The sequence below is a fragment of the Monomorium pharaonis genome, chromosome 5 (assembly GCF_013373865.1).
Source record: "Monomorium pharaonis isolate MP-MQ-018 chromosome 5, ASM1337386v2, whole genome shotgun sequence".
NCBI lineage: Eukaryota > Metazoa > Arthropoda > Insecta > Hymenoptera > Formicidae > Monomorium > Monomorium pharaonis.
Window position 1 is genome coordinate 7,163,025 of NC_050471.1, and position 23,099 is coordinate 7,186,123.

General features: G+C 33.6%; 3 protein-coding genes across 4 annotated transcripts; 1 reads left to right on the forward strand and 2 right to left on the reverse strand.

Moving 5' to 3' along the window:
• Window positions 1-723: 723 nt before the first annotated feature.
• On the reverse strand, window positions 724-8,881 carry LOC105833673. Of its 2 annotated transcripts, XM_028192724.2 has the most exons (7): window positions 6,259-8,880; window positions 4,749-6,109; window positions 4,128-4,526; window positions 3,666-3,923; window positions 3,344-3,406; window positions 3,017-3,112; window positions 724-1,512 (listed from the first exon to the last, which is right to left on the reverse strand). In XM_028192724.2, the coding sequence occupies exons 2-7, from the start codon at window positions 5,067-5,069 to the stop codon at window positions 1,462-1,464; spliced, it is 1,188 nt and encodes a 395-aa protein (XP_028048525.1). In that variant the 5' UTR covers window positions 5,070-6,109; window positions 6,259-8,880; the 3' UTR covers window positions 724-1,461. The 2 variants fall into 2 exon arrangements, with proteins under 2 accessions (XP_028048525.1, XP_036143252.1); XM_036287359.1 differs by lacking the exon at window positions 724-1,512 and having other exon boundaries at window positions 2,882-3,112; window positions 4,749-5,758; window positions 6,259-8,881.
• A 782-nt stretch (window positions 8,882-9,663) lies between these two features.
• LOC105833670 lies at window positions 9,664-13,414 on the forward strand. The gene is given in 5 exon segments (XM_036286956.1): window positions 9,664-10,373; window positions 10,711-10,739; window positions 10,742-11,329; window positions 11,758-12,968; window positions 13,195-13,414. Coding segments are annotated over 5 exon segments (2,367 nt in total). The 5' UTR covers window positions 9,664-9,916; the 3' UTR covers window positions 13,277-13,414.
• Window positions 13,415-15,299: 1,885 nt separating this feature from the next.
• LOC105833672 (thymidylate kinase) lies at window positions 15,300-17,821 on the reverse strand. Its single transcript, XM_012675577.3, has 2 exons — window positions 17,625-17,821; window positions 15,300-17,196 (listed from the first exon to the last, which is right to left on the reverse strand). The coding sequence occupies exons 1-2, from the start codon at window positions 17,749-17,751 to the stop codon at window positions 16,697-16,699; spliced, it is 627 nt and encodes a 208-aa protein (XP_012531031.1). The 5' UTR covers window positions 17,752-17,821; the 3' UTR covers window positions 15,300-16,696.
• Between the last annotated feature and the right edge of the window lie 5,278 nt (window positions 17,822-23,099).

The following is a 23,099-nucleotide window of genomic DNA, read 5'->3' on the forward strand; positions in this document are numbered from 1 at the left end:
CACAGAGAAGACTAAATCTATAGAGTTCTATCGTTTAGAGACGTCCTATCAATAGTTCTGATGATTAAATTAATAAAAAAAAAATTTTATTTTATACAAATATTTTTACGTACAAGTAAAATGAAAAATTTTACTCATCCTGATTTTAATACTTAATTAAGCTTTATAATAGTTATTAAAAATTCTAGATATTGTAACATTTCAAATTTTGTCTCAATTTGCAAAAAGAGGATATTAAAAAAAAAGATTATACAATTTTTTTAATGTATCTGTATTATAACTTTAATTAATCAATTCAATTTTAATTTTTTATTAATCTTTTAAATTATTGTTTTTATACTTATTTTATGATCATTTTTTAAATTATTTATCAAAATGTGACAACTATCAAACTGTCACATTAATGTCCATTTTTTTGAATGCAGATTAATGTTGAACTCGATTTACTTGCTTTTTATATATATTTTCTTTTTCTATATATAAGAATTATAAAAAAATTGAGAATAAATTAAATTGAGATCACAGTTAATTTACGTTGATGGAAATAGACATTGTAGTATTAATTACGATACATCTCGGTGTTCAGTTGTCAAACAGCTGACATTTATTCTGGCAACACGAAATTAAGCAAGAGAACCAATCAGCATAACGAAAAAGAGGCTTTATTAGATGCTTTTTTAAAGAGAGAATTGCATTACTTATATATTATCTATAAATCTATTATCTATTATCTATAAATTTTTATTTTGTTACTCGCATACAAAATTACATATTTTTACTTTCATAGATCTTTTCAGGTACAGCTGTTTAATTACGATTTTGTGCAATTTTGATGAGATCGTTTAAAAAATTCGTTTTGCACGTATTTCGAAAAACGCGTCAACTTTTGAGCATTAAATCTAAAAGAGACTGCCGTAATCAGTGATGGAGACAATTCGCATGCAAATGCTGTTGCGCATAGCCTCACCATCGCAGCGCAACATTCTGCTACTACTGAGTAAAGCGAAAGTAGTTTAAAGCGGATGTGATTGAACGGATACGACGAGCTTCGAAAGCCTTACAGGAAATAAAGAGGCTTAATCAAATTAATCAAATGCCAATTTTTAAATTTAAATGTTAATTTTTAAAAACGTAGAAGGTTATTATTATTATGCAAAGAGATCTCTCCAGTTTCTGATTATTGCACAGAAAAAAAAATGATACATCGATTATCCTTATATCCACAATCCATTTCATTACAAAATTAAGCAAATGAATATTGTTATTGATGATAACATTTGACAAGAAGAACATAATTAAATTTTGTTTGTTATATATTTATCTGATCTAATATTATTTAAAGATTGTTGTTTTTATATCGTCATTTTTCACATGAATCAACTTAATAGATCACACGTTAGAAATTTATAGTTGAAATACAGAGATCTTGAGATTTCCCTCACTTTTATTGCCAGCACACTCTCATTGAAGTTGCAGTAGTATGACCAGATATGTGGTCATCGTTGAGGCGATCTGAAAGCAGTATCGATCACATAATGACTTTCCAATATTTGAATAAAGTCCAAGATAGATGTTCGATGTATCTGAATAAAATTTTGCAAATTATAATACTATTATAACATTATTTCTGAATTAATATAAAATTATTTCGCAAATTTTATTTTGCAAATATTTGAAGTTAAATATATACATATTTAATAAAAATATAATATAAAATAAAAAATAAAATATATATCTATTAAATACAATAAAAGCATAAAGAGTATCGGAAACAATTCAGAAACAATTTCCTGCAAGAAAAATCGCATCTTTATAATAAGCAGAAACTATCGTGAGAGCTTTGAGGGTCAGGTGCTTCAAAGTTACATATATACTTGTACAATTGCACTGCTAGCTGTAAAGTTTCCACAAGTACCAATTTCAAACGGCATCGTACCGACTCGAGTATACATGATCCTCATTCAGTTTACGAGTATCGAAGGGCGTGTTCTGGCTATTACACGATTTACAAATACATTTGCGCTAGTGTTCACGGCGCCCCGAATCCTTCTGTGATATTAGGCCGAGGCCAATTAATCTTCACCTTCATTATGTCATAATATTTCGAAACGAAACGTTTACTCCGATAATAATTGTTTTAGCATGTTTATTGATTCCGAACATAAAATACTATTAATATTTGTTATATTTAAAACCCACCTTGATAAATATTCCACGCGATCATTTCCGCAGGCATCGTATACAGCAATTAATGAAAATATTTATATACGCAGCTAGATATGATTATTATTTTATTTGTGTATGTGTACAACATTTCAATTTAAAATCACATTATATTTACTTTTAATCTGTATTTCAATATAAATCTGTAGATACGCGTTTATTTTCCGCATTTGGTTATGACTGTTATCTTTGCCGTTATGTATTTTAATTTTTGCAAGGAAATATGATATCCGATAAACGTGACGCTTTATTGTCTCAATTGAACCGCCAACGCGACCGCGACATAGAGGATACAGGAATGCACGTTCTTCTTTAAGTCGTATAGTTGCTGTGATAACATCGTAGTGAGAAACGTGTTTAATTTTTCTTGAAATCACACCTGGATAATTTTGATATCCGGACGCGATGACTTACGCTTACTCATCTGAGATGAGAAAAACGAAAAGTCTTAATGCCACGAAGCGTTCGTCGCTACTGATCCTTTTAATCTTTTGTACGATATAGATGTTCTACGTATGCACGTAACTCCGTGACAAACTTTTAGGTAAGTTGAAATTTGGGGATCACAGAATTAATCGCTACATACTTGCGATTGTTCTCGCGTGCATAGGAAGCAGAGTACGCGCGATGTAATCCGCCTAATTAAAATTCCTACATTTCGCAACAAGAGGTATTTAGCTATAAACATTGTTTGATTAATAAGGATTCTATAGTTAATTAATTAAGCAAAAAACATAATTATATTTTTTACATAATGAAAATATACTTCGTATTTGTTTGGTTTCTTACATACCGAACGTAATAACGGCAGATTCACATTAAAACATCCACCAGCAGAGAACTTGAGCCTTCGGTTTAGAAATTGCAATGACGTCTCGACATCGTACTCCTGCGTGTATAAAAGAATCTTTGTACAGATTGCAGTCGGATTAAAATAATTGCTATATGGAAATATAATAAAGACAGTCTGAAAATATATTTTTTAATAGAAAATAGACGAAATCACACGATTATAGAACAGAGAGAATTGCATTTTTTGAAGAAAGGATTGGATTGGATCTCTATTGAAAGAAATGAAGAAAATAAAGAGTATTATGCAGTAATGGTTTCAACTACTTACTTCCTCGTTTTTTTTCATCGTTCTTGCTTGCCATTCGATCAAAATCGCACTTATGTAACTAGCCTGAAATAAGCCACATTTTCACTTTTATTAAAAATCGATTGAGTTATTTATTTATAAACATTAATACTTTTTAAAACTAAGAAATATTTTTATATAATATTTGCATATTTATCAGCCATTATTTCACACAATATTATCCAAAACTATATTTGCATGTGCTGATTATAAATTCTCATCATATTCTCGCGTTATTATCTCTTTATTGCTGCGTAAGTGAATAGGAAGACTATTTTACATCGCAACGGCAGGGAAGTTTTACTTGAGAAGAGACGAAGTCACAGGCAATATGGATTAGAAACAGCTGGACGAGAAACACCAGTAACCAGGAGGAAAAGCAAAAGACTAGCGGCCATGATTGCACTTCCCACGGCTTCACGAGCAGCCACTGGATTACAAAATATAGGTTGCTGACGGCATGCAAGGTTAGATTAGCGAGCCAGAGGAACAACGACCACGAGTATAACGACTCCAAGTTCTCCGCAGCGATCATCAAGTCATTGTGCAGACTCAGGATCGTCTTTCACAAACAAATAGAACTGTTATAATCTGTTTTCTCTCCCAATTAACTTTGATATAAAAATTTGTATTTAATTTCAATAGAAAATTGTATACGTGCGCGCGTGCGTATGTGTGCACAAAATTCTACATTATATTTTATTATTTTTATGTTATATTGTGTTAAACACATAAGTATGCCATACTTAAGAAGATTAAATGAAACCTGCTTGCTAATGACTGTTCCGTCGCCCCTCACCGACGGTAGATTTTTTGTTGCAATCGTATTAAGATGATGAAACCGTTGGCCTAGAAAAATAGCCACCGCCACGAACTTGTAAATAGCCACTGATGTACCGATGTAAGGCAACATGTATCCTACATTGTAGGTCCAACTCTCGGCAAAAGCGTACATGCCGGAACGATTAATGGAAATCCAGATGATTGAGTTCACAATTAGGAGGATCCACGCGCCGATTGCAGTCCGTATCTCTTTACGAGAATGACCCAATTGTCTAATTTCTTCATCGTAATCTTGCAATGCATTCCAGATCCTAACGAAGCTGCGTCTCATGAACGCTGTCAAGCCAAGCTCGTACATTGTTGTGATGTAGTTCATGGTCACCTAATCAATTTAGTTGCCTTAAATTCTCGTTGATTTGGAAAGAATTTAGGTGCTTAATTAAATTTGTTAAAAAAATCGAGCAAATTAAAATAAATTTAGCATAAAAGCAGATTCTTTGCCCGGAGAGATTAAATAAATAAATCCTTGATTTGTCTATTTTTAATAATATATTTTTCTTTCGCAAACAGTCTTTTGCTATATATCAATTAATCTCTTACTGACTTTTGCGTTCTCTGTTTTTCCAAGAGATGAGGTTTCTCTCTTGATATTCCAAATCCTGGTAAGCACGTTATACACTATGTAGTTATAGAGAATAACGGCAATTATTGTGAAGCTCAAGTTGACATTTGACGGTACCAAGCGATCCTGCGAGAAATCGTAAGGAGAGTAACCGAACACCCGAACTATGTAAATTATTGGCCACATGGCTTTGTAAAGAGGTAAATTTGGACCCTTATATCGTTTTATTATTCGCTTCTTTTTCTTCTTCTTCTTCTTGATGAATATGTTCTCCAGATTAAAAGGCAAAGGTCGCAAGTCCATGATCAAGAGAAAATCAACGTTATTGAATAATAAGATCTCGGAAGCATTCTTCGATGCAGTCTTTGCTGATAAAGTAAAATTTGTCTACGAAGCACCTGTCGAAGTTCATTATTAATTATAATAATTATTTGTACTTAAAAAATTTAGATACAACGAATATCAAGGACTTTATAAAGATATATTTGAATGGCTTGATTATTAAATTAACACAACATTAAATTAATATATTGTCGAAGGAAAATATAGTATTGATATATTGGAATAGAAGAAACAGGTAAATATATTAGAGAAATATGATAAAAATGTGAATTTTTGTATACTCACTTAAAATATTTATACATATATCAACTATGAATTCTTTAAGCTACACATTAGAAATGTAATTTCTGAAATTTCTGCAAATTACGCTGCCTTCTTCTCACCAGGGGAATTTTGCCACGTTGTTCCTTACATACGTATATGTATATATATTATAGATTTGTCTAAAGTTAATTGTTTATTAAAGTCGATTAGTATGACAAACGTGACGCGAGAGCAAAGTTTACAATCGCAGGAGGGTTAATGTAACTTCCAATCAGGTCCATCTTCAATTTTGCGAGTAAATATTGAATCAACAAAGTCCTGAAAAGTCTGCTTGGTTTTGCTGGGTGTCCCGGAAATCGCCACGTTCATCGATCAATTGCATTGTCCTGGAAAAGGTAACGTCGAAGAACAATGTCGAGCTACGATAAATAAAACTGCAGGAAGAAAGTAAGAAGAACACATGAACTACGAAGGAGCTGTGGCATAAATCCTAGCGAGAGAAGAAAACGATGGCTTTATTCTTCTCTAACTGCAGTTTCTCTTAACGCGCAGTCGATCGGACGTGATAAAACCAATTACATATCACGTTCGAAAATTCTGAACATCCCTCGCTCTCTATTCCGAAAGTTAAGCGAATTTTAAGGTGGCCCTAGGGCCACTATTCCGGAACTGTCATAAAGTTTAAACTTTTTCCGCGAGTTCGACATCAACTTTCCGTCGATGGGAATGCTATAAATCTAAAAAAAAAAAAACTCAAATGTAGCGGGATGTAGAGATAAATAGAAATAAAAGGATTTATATAATCTGGGAAATAGTAAATATTCGCATAAATTCAGCGTTCCCAAAAATAAATGGCGATTTTGTGCCGGGAGTCCCATATATTTACCGGGATTTATCCTTCGCGACGGGATGTGTCCGTCGTAATTCACTGTGTCGTGTTAAATCGGAAACTTTCGGGAACTTGGAGCCGTTTTTAGCCGGTGCACTCACGACAGACCGATTCCTCGAGGCGCGATTGTCGCGGACGACGTCGCGAGGACTACGGCGTTCATTTCATGGCACTTCCGTCGCGCGCGATAAAGCCAGATTAGAGCCATTCGTGTAAACACACCCGCGAAACGGGCACACAAACACAATGTACGCGCGTGAACGCCATCGTTAAATATTATTCCACGTCGACCCCGAATGAATAATTGAACAGTGGAGAAGAATAACAGGTGGAGACAACCGGTCGAAGCGGATGCGCTCGCAGATAGTTACAATTGTATCGCATGAGGAGACCTGTTTGCATTCAAGGCCACGCCGATGGTTTTATTACTCGCGATACATTTCCCATTTTCCTTCGATTTCTATGAAACTTGCAAAACGAGGGAGAATACGAATATATATGTACATATGTATTTCGTATTTTCAGGTTCACAAATAGTTTACCTCGCCATTCATGATGAAATAATGCAAAAATAAAAAGATCTTTTGGAAACAGAAAGACGAATACTTGTAATTTTGGAAAATTACACGTTTATTACTTTAGTAATGGCTGCATTCAGCAGAAAAAGCAGCTTGGTGAGCGTTTTGCGCTCTGGTTGAATTATACTTTCAAATTAAAATTGAACTATTTCTCTAGATCTAAAAATATAATCCAATTAGCGTAAAACTCTTAATAAGCTGTTCTTTTCTGCTGAGCGCAGTTTTATTAATGAAATGATTAGAAATAGAATATAAAATAATAGATAAAAATGATGGTTTTGAAATCTCTATTTATGATTCCATCATTCAGAAATATGTATAATTCAAGAAACTATTTTACATTCTATGTTTTTTTTATAGGTATAAAATGTTTTAGTTAAAAAATGGTTTCATAAAATAGTTTTAAAAATTGTGTTTGTACGGCCGTTCTGGTATAACGTGAAATAATAATTGAAATCATAACATCAGAACCATAATACAGAGAGTAAAATAATAATTAAATTATATGAGAATACAAGATGGTTGTCGAATCATATAAAGACTGCACCATAAATATTTAAATGCATACAAGAGTCCCATAATTTCAAAAGCATTGTGTTGCTTCTCTCAATAAACATCTTTTTTTACGTTTTGTCTCCTACATTTATTTGACTACTTCGATATCTTCGATGTTGCAAAACAGTATTTTAGGCACCATCTATATTCTTACGAATTTCTTTGTATTTACATTGATTTGTATTTTAAACAGTTACATAGAATCAGCCCACCTTTACGGAAAAGAACTGTATAAACATTTCTAACTTAGGCAAACGCGAAGAAGTGTCGAATATAGGCGAGCACATGTACGTGAATAAATAGCGCGATATTAGACAGAGAAAATGTAGGGTATAGTACCATTCTCCGTTCGGGTAACGCTCACGAGAAATGTAATTTAACGTAGACGGACGATATGTGGACGAGTGCTTGAAACAACGAGTGGAACGAAACGTATTTTCATATATTTTCACGGTGAGAAAGTGACGAGATCACATACCAGCTCTAAAAATAATGCGAACGTCGTAGATAAATTCCGTACGTCAATTTGGTAGTAATTTATTTTCTTTTTTATTTCTATTGTTATTTTTACTGTTTATCAAAAGTAATAATGATGTTAATTAGATAAACATTCGTATAATAGAAATATTTTTGATTTACTTCGTCAATTGTTGATTCGTCAGTTATTGACATTTGAATGTTTTGGAACGATCGATAGCGATAAATACAATGCAAGAGAAATAATTAACAGAAATAATTCCTCTTGATGACTCCTCTTCTCAATATATATTTAGCAAATTGTCCACTGCGGTATGCAAATCAATATTGTGTAGTGATGCTCCATAATTAATAATTAGCATGGCATTCCAAGGACGTTAAGCAATGAGTTTAATTTAAGCGGAACTATGCCATGATGATACTTTGATCTCTGTTTGCCCCCTATGGAAAAGTTCAACGAAAACGGATAAAAAAAGAACTGTCAGTGACCGCAGAAAAAGAGTGCTTTTAAGGACAATGCCGTGAATGCTGGCGGCAAATGCCCGTCGCGCGTCGCGACACCGCTGTTCCCATTTCTCGTACAATTAGATGGGAACGACGAAAAAACTTGGCGACGAGGTGACTGAATGCCAGGAATAGTCTGCATATTAACAGAGTACAGATATGTCACGAAAAAAATGTGCACTAAGAGCGATAAGTCGCGAACATAAAGCACTCGGTCACCTGTGATCTCGGGATGAAATGAAAAAAAAGTATTTACGTCGCGGACTGTACATGCTATAACTTCTCTTAAACTAAAATTTAACATAAATACAGAGAAAAAAAGCTGGCGAGTCGCGCGGATTGTCACGTCATAACTTCTCTTGAATTAAAATTTAATATAAATGTAGAGGGAATAAAGCTGGTGAGTCAATTCGTGTTTTTTCTCATAAAATTTATTTTAGAAATAAATCCTCGAATAAGTTGGATTCTACTTAGCAGTAGAAACGCAAATTGAATAGTATATAAATTGAATAGAAATTCACGATGTACTTTTTTTTAAATAGTTTATAGTTTAATGTTAATTCAATCACTTTTATTTTAATTTGGGTAAGACGGATTAAATGAGACCTCTCTCTCTCTCTCTCTCTCTCTCTCTCTCTCTCTCTCTCTCTCTCTCTCTCTCTCTCTCTCTCTCTCTCTCTCTCTCTCTCTCTCTCTCCTCTCTCTCTCTCTCTCTCTCTCTTTCTTAATGATCGAAGAGGAAAATTGTTCATGTTCCACATGCCTCAAGGTAAACGTTTGCGTACTGCTGAAGTCACCCTCCGTCTCGACAGCTAATTAATTATTCCGATCGGCGCGAGCGATTAAATCCGCCGAATCTAGATAATGAAATGGTGTAATTTTCGGTTGGAAACTTGTTCAGAGAATAAATGCCAGCCTTGTACTTTGCTTCTTTTAATTTCTTGCTTCTATTTGTAACTTTTCCAACATTTTCACGAAAGGATAATGATGGCTTTAAAAACATAATATCTTTGCCGAAACTTAAAACGTGCTTCTCATAGTGCACTCATTTAGACGTTTTCCATTAAATACAGAAATCAACTCATTAACTAATGTTTTCAGAAAAAATATGAGTAAGAATCATTTTTCCATGAATATTTTACTTCACTTCTATGTATGAAATTTGTTTTATTTATTTCTCAGTGATACGTATAAATTATTAATTTTTAATAACATTTTATATGCATGTAAAATTAATTTTATTTAACTTTAAAGTGTACCATAGTCTTTTTTTTTAACTGTAGTAATTTCTAAAAAATAATATATTTAATATGTAGAATACTGTGAAATATGAACCGTTTTAAAGACTTTGTGACATATATTAAATTAATATATTATAATTCTACGAATAAAAAATATTACTATGTAACAATCTAACAAGAATTATTATTATATTTCTAAATATTATATAAATCACATCAAATTACATCACATTTAAATTCAAAACGTAAGTGCCGATAATACACAAGTTTTATATACATTTTAATTTTTATTTTGAACAAATGTTTATCTTAACTAAAATTATTCAGATATCTGACTGTATGCATGCATATGCATGTTTAATTCACAGATTTATCTCTGGAGAATATCGACAAAACGAAACAAGCGCGCCCGAGGCGCAGTTTATCTGTCAACGCGGTTTCCCGCGAGACAAGCGCGAATCGCGAGTTGTGTCTGTCCGTCAAAAACTTTTATCCTCAACAGACCCAACCTGTCCCGTTCCAACCGCAATCCTCCGAAAAATCCCCCGGAACATCAATTTTAGCGGCACTCGAGGCAGCGAAAGATCCAGTCGAAATGTCCTGAAAGCCACAACTGCCAACTATGCAGCCGTCATGAGAATGATCAAGGACAATCTATTGAAATGGACTTGTGAGAGACACGCTACCGATTGCCCCCTCGATAGGCATCTCCTACGTGACAAAGCTCTTGAATTGGTCGACGAACACGGACTGACCGGCACGTCTCCTTAGAACCCTCGCGTTGCTTGTAAGGCTTAATCGATCCACGAGGGTTGTTCACTTTTGCGATAATCAAAGGGATAATAGGCTTCTGGCGCAATAGCAATACTGAACGTTCCGTTTATCTCAGGAGAATGGTGCCTTTTTGCTTTTGAGACTTTTGTCTTATTCCCCTCCTGGAGAAATAACGTCCTCTATTTCTTTGTTACGGGATTAACTCCGGTTCAGATATTTGAAATATCCTCTATGGGGCAACATCCAAAAAAATGTTATAAAAAGTTTATGTTAATATCATATCAATATTTATTAAGTTTTTCTTCATGATTTTTGGTTAGACTTTAAGTGTTCCGAGCAATGGCTGACGTCTCTTTCCTGAAGAAGTTTAGCGTCTTACTGAACCCGGAAGAATCCATCGCGCCGATCTTCAACAACTACCGGCATTGGATTGACATGATGCGATCCATTATCACTCAGTACAAGCACGAGGATCTTTTTCACATGGACGAGTTGACGATGTACACGGACGTTTCGCCTACCGGGATATCGGTGTCGACAACACGGCAGGAGCCCGATACGAGCCTGAATAAGATGACGGTACTGTTGTGCTGCAACGCCTCTGGCACCGAGAAGCTGCCACTATTGATCTGCGGCTCTTATCTCGCTGAGATAATGGACAAGGATCACGTGTATAGTCACAGTAAGGACGCTTCGATAAACGACGATCTCTTCAGGGAATGGTTGACCCAATTGAACTATCGTATGACGAGTTACGATCGCCGGATCCTGCTGCTGGTGCACAGGAATCGTATCGACGCTTTGCGAAATCTTGAGCTAAGCCACGTCAGACATGTCTTTTTTCCCGAGGACTTCTCGCCTATGAAAAGAGACGTTTCCCATTTCATCAAGATGGCCTACAGAAGCAAGTATGTTCACGAGGAGATCGCTGGAGCAATTTTTTTTTATTAATTTTTCTGTAAGAAGTTATAAATTTATTGTAAAATTAATCTAATTTATAATTTAGAAGTAATTATTAAAACTTGATTTTGCAAAATATTTCAATCTGTAATTTTTCTAAATTGTTCTTTTTTTGTTTCTTTTCTCCTTTCTTTCTGTATGTTTTTTAAGAAATAAGCATTTAATATTTTTTAGATTAAATAAAGACAATAGTGTAAAGATTCCTATATGCAATGCAAAAGGATCACAAATCAATCGAAGTAGGACTGCAACAACTTTATTTATAAAAAAAAGCATAAAACTAATATAAAATTAAATGATCAGTTCCACAAAATTTTCAGAATTTCTATCGTCGCGTAAACGTTTTACAAATTTAGAAATACCTATTGTAATAAACAGGAGTTTGCGCTCCAAAGGCTTAATTAACTCGCCTGGAGGAACTATCGGAAATATTTCGTCGTAGGTATGTGGAAGGAATCAGAGAACGCAGACGCCGATGGAACGTCGAGAACGCAGTGAGAAGCTTGGTGGCAGCGTGGTGGGAAGTTCCACGCGAACTTATTATCGCCAGTTTTCAGCAAACGGGTTTTCGAAGAGACGATTGCTTCCTGAAAATCCGTCACGATACATGGAAGAATCTGGAGACAGGAGTATCTCTCGGGAAGTTCGTCACGTTTGACGATCACCTCTCGGCCGATACATCGCATAAAGAGCGCGCATCTATCGGCAAACGTCCTAGCTATAATTTTAGGATCAGAAAAGTCGTTAGATTCAGTGATCAACTGAATTTCACGATCTATTCGAAGGGAAGGAGCCCGATTGTTGATCCCGCGCAAGCGAATGGGAATTTGAGAAAGATCTATGTGGAAAAGGACGTCAACTGGAGGGGAAAGAATCCGCTGAAAAGATCGCATGATGAGGCTCGATTAGACGAAGACCTTTACGAAGAGGCTAAACCGAGCGATGAAGCAACGTCGGCGAGGCCCCCGAAGGTCATCAACATTCAGACGTTCAAAAGTATAGCTCGGGGCTCTAAATCCGGTGACGAGTGTTCGACGACGCAAGCGAGCGTGAACGTATCGAGGACAGATGCGGGATACGATCGTGAGCGCGATAAAACAATCGACAATGAGGAGAGCTGTAAAAATAGTCGAGTATTGAGCAACGAGCCATCGATCGGATTTCCGGAGGTTGTCGGCAACGCGTACGACGGCGATATCACGTCGCAACAAGTGTTCGACAATACGTCTGCCGTAAATTCGGACACAGAGGAGACGACGAACGCGAGGGTGATTTCCCGCGCCACCCCGAAAGACGAGATCGAGTCGGCCGATCTGGACGGAAACGTCGGGTGTTTTCCCCGGAAGTGGCTGAAAAGACGTCTCACCGAGAAATCTGGAAATAATTCTAATAACGATGAACCGAAACAGAAAAGATCAAGAACCGATTCGATAAAGCGGTGTGAAATGGCATTCGTCTGCGGCCCGTCTGACTTAGCGCGAACTGTAACTACTGTTTTCGCCGACGCGCTCAGTGATAATAGCGTACCGCGACTAAGGCGCTCATGCGAAACGGAGAGGAGTATCTTCACTATAAGGAGCCCAGGAGGGATTAGAGACAAATTTAACAGCAGCTTACAGTAAATGAATATGTTATAAAAAAAACTTTTCTTCTTCGAAAAAAAAGCTAATTTAGTGAATTTTATAACTTTCTTATATGTTTCAAAGTTTATAATAAATATCAAGCGCGATAAAGGGACATAAAAAGGCAGGATAATTTATTGATCAATGTTTTTATTTTTCCCGTCTTTTTTGCTGCTTTAAAAGAAATAAGTAGAAAAAATAATGTCATTTTCTTAAATTTAGAGAGAGACGATGGATCTTGGGGGAATCTAAAATCGACGAAGGATTGTGTGCACTCAGCTATCGAATTGTATATACACATTAAACAAAAATTAAATGCTGTAAACCTTCTATATAATATTTCTCATTGAAACGCACTCATGTAGGCAATGATAACTTATTATTTGTGATCAACAATGGACCAATTAATCATAATAATCACGTAATAAATGCTTAAACAAAAGAAACTTTCTATGAATTATTATTACAGAACATAATACAGCGCACTATAATAGGAGAGAAAGAGAGAGAGAATCCTCTTCGCATAAAGTCGCGTTTTCCCGCGATACGCAATCGAGCGAGCAATATAGAACTTACAGTTTGAGCGAAAGTTAATAGTTTTCCCGGTAATTCGTAAAATCGCGTCCCCGCCCACGTGGAAAATTACATTGCCTCGGAAACATCAATTCAACTTGAGACTCCATTGTGCACTTCCGCCGGATTTCTTTGCCGGATGCAATTTTCCCCGGTCGCGTTTCCGTACGAAACAAAGTTGCGCTCCCATCCAAAGATTCGTAACAGACTTGGGAAGACGCGATTCTCGGAGACGACATTCTTGAACCCTTGAATAATATGACTTGTACATCCGGCGCATATCGCTGCACGCGAGCGATGCTGAAGGATTAATGGTATGTCGTCACACAGCGCCGTAATAATTTACGATCAGAACTGAGGTAGAAGAATATTATGAAAGCCACAGACAGATTACTTTGGATGAGAAAAAAAGATGATTTTCAATATAAAATTCTTCAATTTTACAGATAAAAAAAGCAATTATATGCTAATGATACAAAGACATTTTCATATTACTAGATAAAATCTAGGCCAATTAAAAGAGAACATGTACAAACAATAAAATTAGCATTTTTTATTGTATGTTTAGTGCAATAAATATAATTTATTAAAAATATTACAAATTGAAGGAATTATTAAAGAAGTCTTTAATTTTTACAGAGCTTATTAGAAAATTTATTAAAGATTTACATTTTTTTTGTAAGTAAATATCATATTTAAAAAAGAGATTTTATATTATGATTATTACAATAATTAAAGAATATAAAAAATATCTGCAATTTTATTAATACATGTACCTATATCTTAAAACATATAATTTTGCAAATTTGATCCATAATTAGGATCTTATTATCCACCAGATTATGTAAATCATTAGATACCAGCTAAATAATTAGTTTAATTATTAAATTATTAAATGCTTATTATTTACTATTTAACTAATTTGCTAAATAATTAAATGATTATCTGCTTAATATAATAAAAAATTTACTTAAAAGATTATTTATATGTTAAATTTATGGGATATAAATATTTGTGTAAATTTTAAAGGAACAGAAAGAGATACTTCCCTCATTTAAAAAGTTATTAAAAAATTGTATAGACACTCAAAAGGATTAAGATGTTTTAAAATGCGTTAATTAAAATTAATTAAGATTAACCTTATCAGCTCAGGACACTCTGTAAAAAACTGTGTAGATCCATCACCGACTACCCTGTTTTTTTTAATTTGTTATCAGAGTGTACATATGCTCGTGTGTGTGTGTGTGTGTGTGTGTGTGTGTGTGTGTGTGTGTGTGTGTGTGTGTATACATACTTCTATACTTGTAAGCTACGCGTGTATATCCTCTTCCAGAGTACGCCTGCATGAAGACATTTAATGCGCTTGCTTTTAGCTGCACGAAAGACATCATTACACACAGTGCATGGACGATGTAATTTATCATCGTGCAACTTAGCAACCGTCGTCTTCGTGCTCAACATAATCGATTTCCGTTACCGTACTCTATCGAGGATACGGGCACCGTAGATCTCGAGCAGTCTCACGATAAAATGCACTTTAGATGAGTTATATAATTTATAAAATTATTACTTTTTTTTATTTTGTTTGATATACAAGATACGAAAAACACTTTAAAAATTATAACGCACATAGCTAAATTAAGATTTTTGGAAATCTAAAATTTTTTGATTTACAAACACGAAAGTTTATTTCTTAAAACTCAATAAAATAGATAAATATAATTAAAGCCGGGCAGATATAAAAACTGCAAGCATTGAAATTTGAAAACTTGAATTTTATTTATTATTTCCTTTCCTTTTCGTTTATACAATATAACTAAGATTATGATCCAAAAAGTAGAATTAACTGTTACTATAATTAAGTTTCGATCTTTATAAATGATAGCTATATAGTTATAACCGTAACAATGCGGCGAGTTATAGTTATATAGCTCTTAAAGAGGGAAAACTCGATTGGTCTTCGGTTCCGCTCTCAGGAGAAATTAAGTCTATATCAGACTACGCATTGAGGGATTAAGGAGATTGTGAATTAAAGAGATTAGAATTCGATCAATCAGATAATTCCAATTTTAATCCGTTTCGTTCGAATGATTAATTTCCCATTTCCAATGCGCAATCTTCAATTTTTTGTGCGTTATCAATACGGATTTCAATATTTACTTATTTTTCAATTCTTAATAAAAACGGTAAACACAAAGATTTCGAGAGATTATAAAACTTGTACATACATGTAATATAAACATTTTCATTGCCTAACTTGTACTATTAATATTATTATAAATAGTTACACGTATTTGTATTCATATTTTTATATTCTAAGTACTTTTGTATTTTCTACAGTTAGTTTATTTATGATACAATACTAACGTGCCGGAGCATCAATCATGCACCGAGGACAAAATGTATCTCACATATGTATCTCGAACACATATAAGTGCATATACGCGCGGAAAGTGTGCGATCCGATTCCGGAAATATCTGGCGAGCACTTTATTTCACGAGATCGAGTCCAAACGTATGATAGAACGTCTTTCTACGCTAACATCTGACTTTATCTGAGAGACACCTGCAACCTCCAGTTCTTTTTTCGTTTTTCTCGATAAAAGTCAGATTATATTATTCAAAGAAAAACGGAAAGAAGAAATTCCGCTTACTTATTATGACAAATGTAGAATTATATAAACAGACAAGGAAAACCGCGTAATATCACTTAATATGCTTGGATTTATTAACAATGAAAGTAAATAATTTTTATTATTATAAAACTCAATATGTGAATGTTTATAAAATAAACAGCTTTAAGGCAAACAAATTTATTTAGCAATCTAAAAATATTTATATGTATTCAATTTTTACCTATTTTTTCTCTTAAATTTTAACATCTTAGTTATATCAACCATATTGCATCTATCAAATAACAATTAACAATGATTTACAATTTCATTGATGTATAGGTACAAAGCTTAGTTATATAAAAATTTTCAGATATAAAAATAGAATCGCTTTTATTCATTACGTTATAAAATTATAAGATTAGATTTAATATCTCGACTTTCTATTAAAGTTGATAGCAAATATCTCATAGAATTACTAATATAGTAGTTCTCTGACACTGAGGTAGACACATAAAAAAAGAAAAGTTATCACATTTTCAGTCACCTAGAAATTTTATTTTACGATGCTGAACTTCCTGAATAATAGACAGTGTTTTCTGCAATATTTCAGCATGCACCGCCGATTTCTCTTGGTCGGCGTTTACAACAATCCAAGTGTTGTCTTTCAATTTTTCGTAATTGGCATCGACACGCTGTTGAAACTCGTCATGTTCAAACCTTTCCTTTCCCCAGTCGCTACGCAGCTTCTGGTGCTGCTTAGACACCTTGAGTAACACCACGCAGTCCGGCTTTGGTAGACCAAAATCAGCCTGCTGACACCAGTTGAGACTTCGACCGGTGTTGGCTGCTGTGTACACGGTGCCAGAGGCTGCGTATCTGTCTATCACTAGTGTGATGCCAGATAGAAGCATCTTCTCTATGTCCTCCTTGCACTCCCATCGATTGGCAGAGAATAGCAAGTGTGCTGCCTCCGGTGGCAGATTTATCTCTTTTGACAAGAAGTTATTTAGGATAGCTCCAACTGGAGTTTTCCTGTCTGTAAAAGAAGAGTAAGAGAAACAAAAATGTAAATCTTTAATTACACAAAATTCGAACTTATCGTAATTTAAACAATTTTTCTCTATCATAAACAATTTATTTATTCCTTGATTACGGAACTAACGCAGTTAATTCTGTCACAATATAAATTTTTATTTTATTGTCAATTGTCTATTTCTTTAAACGATACTGTACAATTAATCGTGTTTGCCAGTCATTGTTTCACATTCACAATAGGAAATATGATAATATAATAAACGCGGTCAACAATAACATTTCGGAATATATATTATTATTTCGTAAGTCAGTTATTGTTCGACGTGTCACGTTGACCGGTGATTCCGACTGAATTTACGATCATGTAGATCTTTTCCCGCGCAAAATAACCTCATTTTGCGACATGCGGTCAAATTTACCGCGACTCACTTGGAAATCCCCGAGCCTTCACGGGAATCTGTAGATTGTTCATTGCATCTATCAGCATCTTCACCTGAGTCGATTTGCCAGCCCGATCACAACCCTCCAAAACTATCAACGCGCCGCGTTTATACATGTTTGTATGTCACATCACAAACGCGAAAATGTCAGACGACCCTAGCTCACCCAGCTGGCCCAGCTGCTGCCGGTCGATTTTGACATGGTGATTTGAACATCTGCATGCTACGTCCATCTAGCGGCCGGAAAAAATAAAGATTTTTATCGGATGATAACTATTGTCCAAAGAGAGTTTATTGTGCAACAAACGTCCGAGAGGATATATATGGAAGATATTTCTTTTTTTTGAGTACAAGAAAAAATTAAAATAAAACTGGAAATTTTATTTTTAAGTGAAGCTAAAATCTTTTTCCGCGGCGAATTTCAGAGTAATACTGTTCCGTTGATTATTATCATGAATATTTCATTTATAATTATTGTATATTTAGTTTACTTATATACATATATGAAATCATTGATCTTTATAGATTATTTTAATCTTATAGCATTATTATATAGAAAAATATATTAATTTAGATTTTTTAAATCTAATTAAATTATTTAGCGATTATATACACTTTCATTTTCTCTTCCTTTTTTATATAATAATTAAAAAAATATATAAAATAATAATTTTACTTATTATTTTTGATAGAAAATCGGGATTGCAATTAAGTGAAAAGTCATTCGTGTGAAATATTTTAACACATTATTTTATTTATTTTAGATTTTTTCCTTAAAAAAAGAATAAATTTGAAATCTTGGTTGTCGGGTTTCTTCATTTGGATTCTGGCGAGTAATGGGCATTTTCGAAGCGACGATACACTAAATTTGCAAATTGAACTAGCTATATGTATATATAATATATATGTATATATGTATAATATTTATATTATATGTAAGATAGGTTTTCCGCTTCTCACGCGTAGTACATCAGTAATGATGTATATTATGTCTTTATATTCATCCCTGTTCTCTATTTTTCTTTCATACATCTTTTCTCTCTTTCTCTCTCATTTTCACATTCACACTTTCACAAATATCGGTATTTTTGAGGGCTTTAAAGAATTAATTATGATAAATATTTTCTCACTCAGTAGGTGAACATATATTTCTTTCTCCTCTTCTCTCTCTCTCTCTCTCTTCGTTTTTCTCTTTTTCCTTTTTTTCCACTCAACACACCATATAACTTATCATTAGCGAATGTACGTTCCCACGTGTGCAACGTTTATTTAATTTCTTAAAGGGAGGGAAATGAGATATATAATTGTAGCACCCATGCGTCATGCGACTTTGATGAAATGTAAATACAATTTGAATTTCATATTTTTTCTTCCATGAATAAAAATATTAAATATTCAATCTTTTTGTACATCTAAAATGTGACATCGTTTCACTATTACAAATTACTTTGACGAACTCGCAGCCGATGACTTCGAAAGTTTATTAGAAGTTCATGTCACGGTCTTATTCAAATTTTTAATATTAAATTACTCATTAATTCAGCACGGGAGATAAACTTTGTTGAATTAAAATTCAAGATCTTTAAAGTGTATAAGTAATTTAATGTTGTATATTTATCTTTTCTCATTTTAACTACTAAATAAAGATAAAAGTGTCCATGTTGCTCTGCATCTGCAATGAATCTTGGCGCCTAATAATAGCCTAATGGCTGAGATATTATTTTTACAATAAATTTTTAACAGTTTTTCAGAGAGAAGAAATCTTATAGATGTTTTTTAATATTAATTAAGTTGCTTGTTATTTAATTTATAATATTATATTATTTCAGCTTTATAGTAAGGATTGTATTTCAAGACCGACATAATTACGGTGTGTGGTTGCATAAACTTGCACGAACTGGAGATTGTACAAATTCATACTTAATTATTAAGCACTAAGATCCGCAACAGATGTAGATGATTTTATTTTCATGTTAAAAATTTTTTACTTAGCGACTAGCGTCATAAAATTTTCCAAGAATAAATTTTAAATTCAAAGAATCTCAGAAGAAAAATACTATTACACATGTTTATATTGCAGATAGAATTGACGGAGGAAATAAGACTTTTTTCGCAATCACGCAATTGGCCGGATCTCGAATTAAATTCGTGACATACCCGCGATAGCACGATAATTATTAATTGCTATATATAAAGATACAACCTCTTCGCTCAATTCTTTTTCAGAAAAAAAACCAATGTTCCTTTTTTTTAGCATGTACGTATATATTTACGTGTATGTATAGGTATATATAATATACAATAAACTTTTTTACAATGACGGGAAGCACGACGGGATGTCGCGCGGCATGCTCGAAATTACTACCTCGCGAATTCTCGCCGTGAACACCTGGAGGAAACTCTGTTTCCGGTTCACGGGACTTGTTCTGACTTCTGGTGAATTTTTGCCGTAAGAGTTTCAATCTTTCACAAAGTTTCGCAAGCAAAAATTACATGCTGCGCTTCTCCGGCATGTAAATCATTCGGCCGCATTAAAATAGAGATAAAGAGAAAGAGAGAGAAAGAGAAAGAGAGAGAGAGAGAGAGAGAGAGAGAGGGAGAAGAGAGAGAAAGAGAAAAAGGAGAGATAAATAGAAGCGGTCAGAATCGCTTATCAATCGATTATCAGAATCAAATATCAAACTCATAAACGCACGGTAGCGTCGAGTTTTCTTTACCGTCGTCGTGCTTCCACAATCCCGCATTGTGCCGCGTGATCTACTGCGCGTACCCTTTTTTAAAAATTAGTTTATTTTTAAATTAAAGCTTTTAATTTCCATTCACTTTTCTCGTTTTTTTTACACAATACTCGTAATTGTACATAACTATCAAAGTTATGAATAACGCCTCGCACGTTTAGCCCTAAATGCGACATGGAGAGTTGGACACCATGAAATTGATTTCTGTTTTTGCACCCCAAAACACAAGTATATGTCGAAAATTGATTATACATACGTTATACGTCTAATCGTCGAGAGATTTTCATTCTGACTTGAATTATACAAAATTTGGAGTCGCATCTTTTTGTGCTAAACGCAGGATGTGAAACTTTTTCTGCAACGATGTAACATTCTTTTATATTTCTTCGTTGAAACATCGATGCATGACATACACACTCATGCATTCACATAAATACAAGCTAACTATGGTTCGCTTCCTAATGCGTCAATTTGTTCTGGTTTCCATTTCTTCGCGTTTTTTTTATTTTTCTGTCTCTTTTTTTTTAGATTTTTGAACTTTTTGATTTCTAAATTTGTAAAACACGACGACGAAATTGCGAAGATGCGATAATCTTTGTATGGACGAAGCTGGGAATTTGTAATGTGCTAATAATTGCAACTAGGTAATATGTATGTCCAAAAGATGCGCAAGGCATCTCGACAATTCGAAAACAGATATTTAAATAGTAGAGGAAGATTATCTATATTTGCATATCACTTTATTTTTAATTAGTATTTCTTAAACAAAAGCTTAAAATAAAACTTTAAAAACATAAATATAAACTGGAAAGTGTCTTTAAATAGAAATTTTGGCAATATTGTTTTATATTTTACAATAATTAATGTTTTCGCAACATAAAAATAAGTTAGGCCCAAACTAGAGTATAATATAATAAACTACATTTTTCTTTTTTTTTTTAACATGAATCATTGATACAAAATCAGTCCTGATTTTCTAAATTTACGGATTCTTCGGTTTTTTTTTTTTTTTAATGTATATTGAGTACACTCTACCATGAAAAATTACATTACATTCAAATGACACGTGCACAAATGTCGGTGAAATATAAAAAATATAGCTTTCAAAAACATCCACTTGATTATTTAATTAATATAGAGAAATTATTTAAATCAAAGCTTTGTAACATTTGTTATTTTGTAAATTTAATAGTTAATATAAAAAATTCCGGATTAGTTGTTACATTGCACTGTTTTTATTACATTTGTTTTTATTTAAACTTATTGGAATCATAAATTTTAACATTTATTATATTATTTTTTCCTAAATAATGTGGGGTATTTAAATATAACTTCAAAATATTGACATATATATTTTTAAATGGATAAAATAAAATATACAAATATAAAATGGTTTTTAGTACAAATAAATATTTTAATATAAAAATTGTTCTATTTTTTAGAAGAAACTTTATTATCTACATCACATACTTTGACATTTATCGTGACTGATTTTATATAGAAATAAATTTTTTCTTGCTTTACTTTTTGTCCTTAATTTGCAAAAGCAATTATAACGATATTCGTGCACGTAATATATGTCGGAAAACGCGAAAGTATGCCGACCGAAAGAAATTGACATTCTGCAACGATTCCATCTTCCGCATTTCAATTCGCTAATTACGTTCACACCGTGGCTACGTATGACTTAAATAGATTCAGACTCAACAGGAACCTCTCGGATATATTTATAATATGTATATACGTATAGAGATGGGCATAATATATTTATGTATAGTATTATCGAGATTTTTCGATTATTTGCAAAAGTATGAAACTCTACGAAGTCCCAGCGCCGAGAGATTCTAATAACGAGATTCTAATTTCTCTCCTTCGCATTCGCCTCTTCTCTCTCCCCTCTATGAAAATTTTTTTATTATTAATAATTGTTTATTATCGACAGGGCGTTCATGAATGTCACACTATACGCTTTCACTGTTCATTTATATCAATTATGCATAATACGTATGCGTGTATTCTTCACGTTTACATATATTTATATATGTATTTTAAACGCATTGTGTCTCTACATATATTGCATTTATATATTTATACATATATATATTTAGATAAGTAGAAAAACTTAATGGTATAATTTCTCTCTTCTATTTTCTTCTGACTTCATTCTTTACTCGCTCAAGAAAACCTCGTGTTTTATTCAATTTCTATCTTCACATTACGATTATACGTTATATTCCTTACTATAGTGTTAAGGATATAAGTAAGTGAAGTTATACATGCGTAATTCGTTTTGTGTATATTCCTCCCTTACACACACACACACACACACACACACACACACACACACACACACACACACACACACACACACACACACACACACACACACACACACACACTCTCTCTCTCTCTCTCTCTCTCTCCGTTTCATTCATTCATTCATTTCTTCTGCAAGCCGAGAAAATTTTTCTCTTTCCGTTTCTCTTTCGTATGCATCGTGCGCATGGATGGATATATTATTCTGATGTGAGGCAGATACCGGATGTTCTATTTACCCTCGGAAACTTTCTGTAAGCATCACACACTCTCTCTCTGTGTGTGTGTGTGTGTGTGTGTGTGTGTGTGTGTGTGTGTGTGTTCGATGGATTTCATTCATAATGTATGTATACATATTTATATAGTTCATGTACAGAAAGCGCATCAGCGGTGATCAATGGAATTCTCAG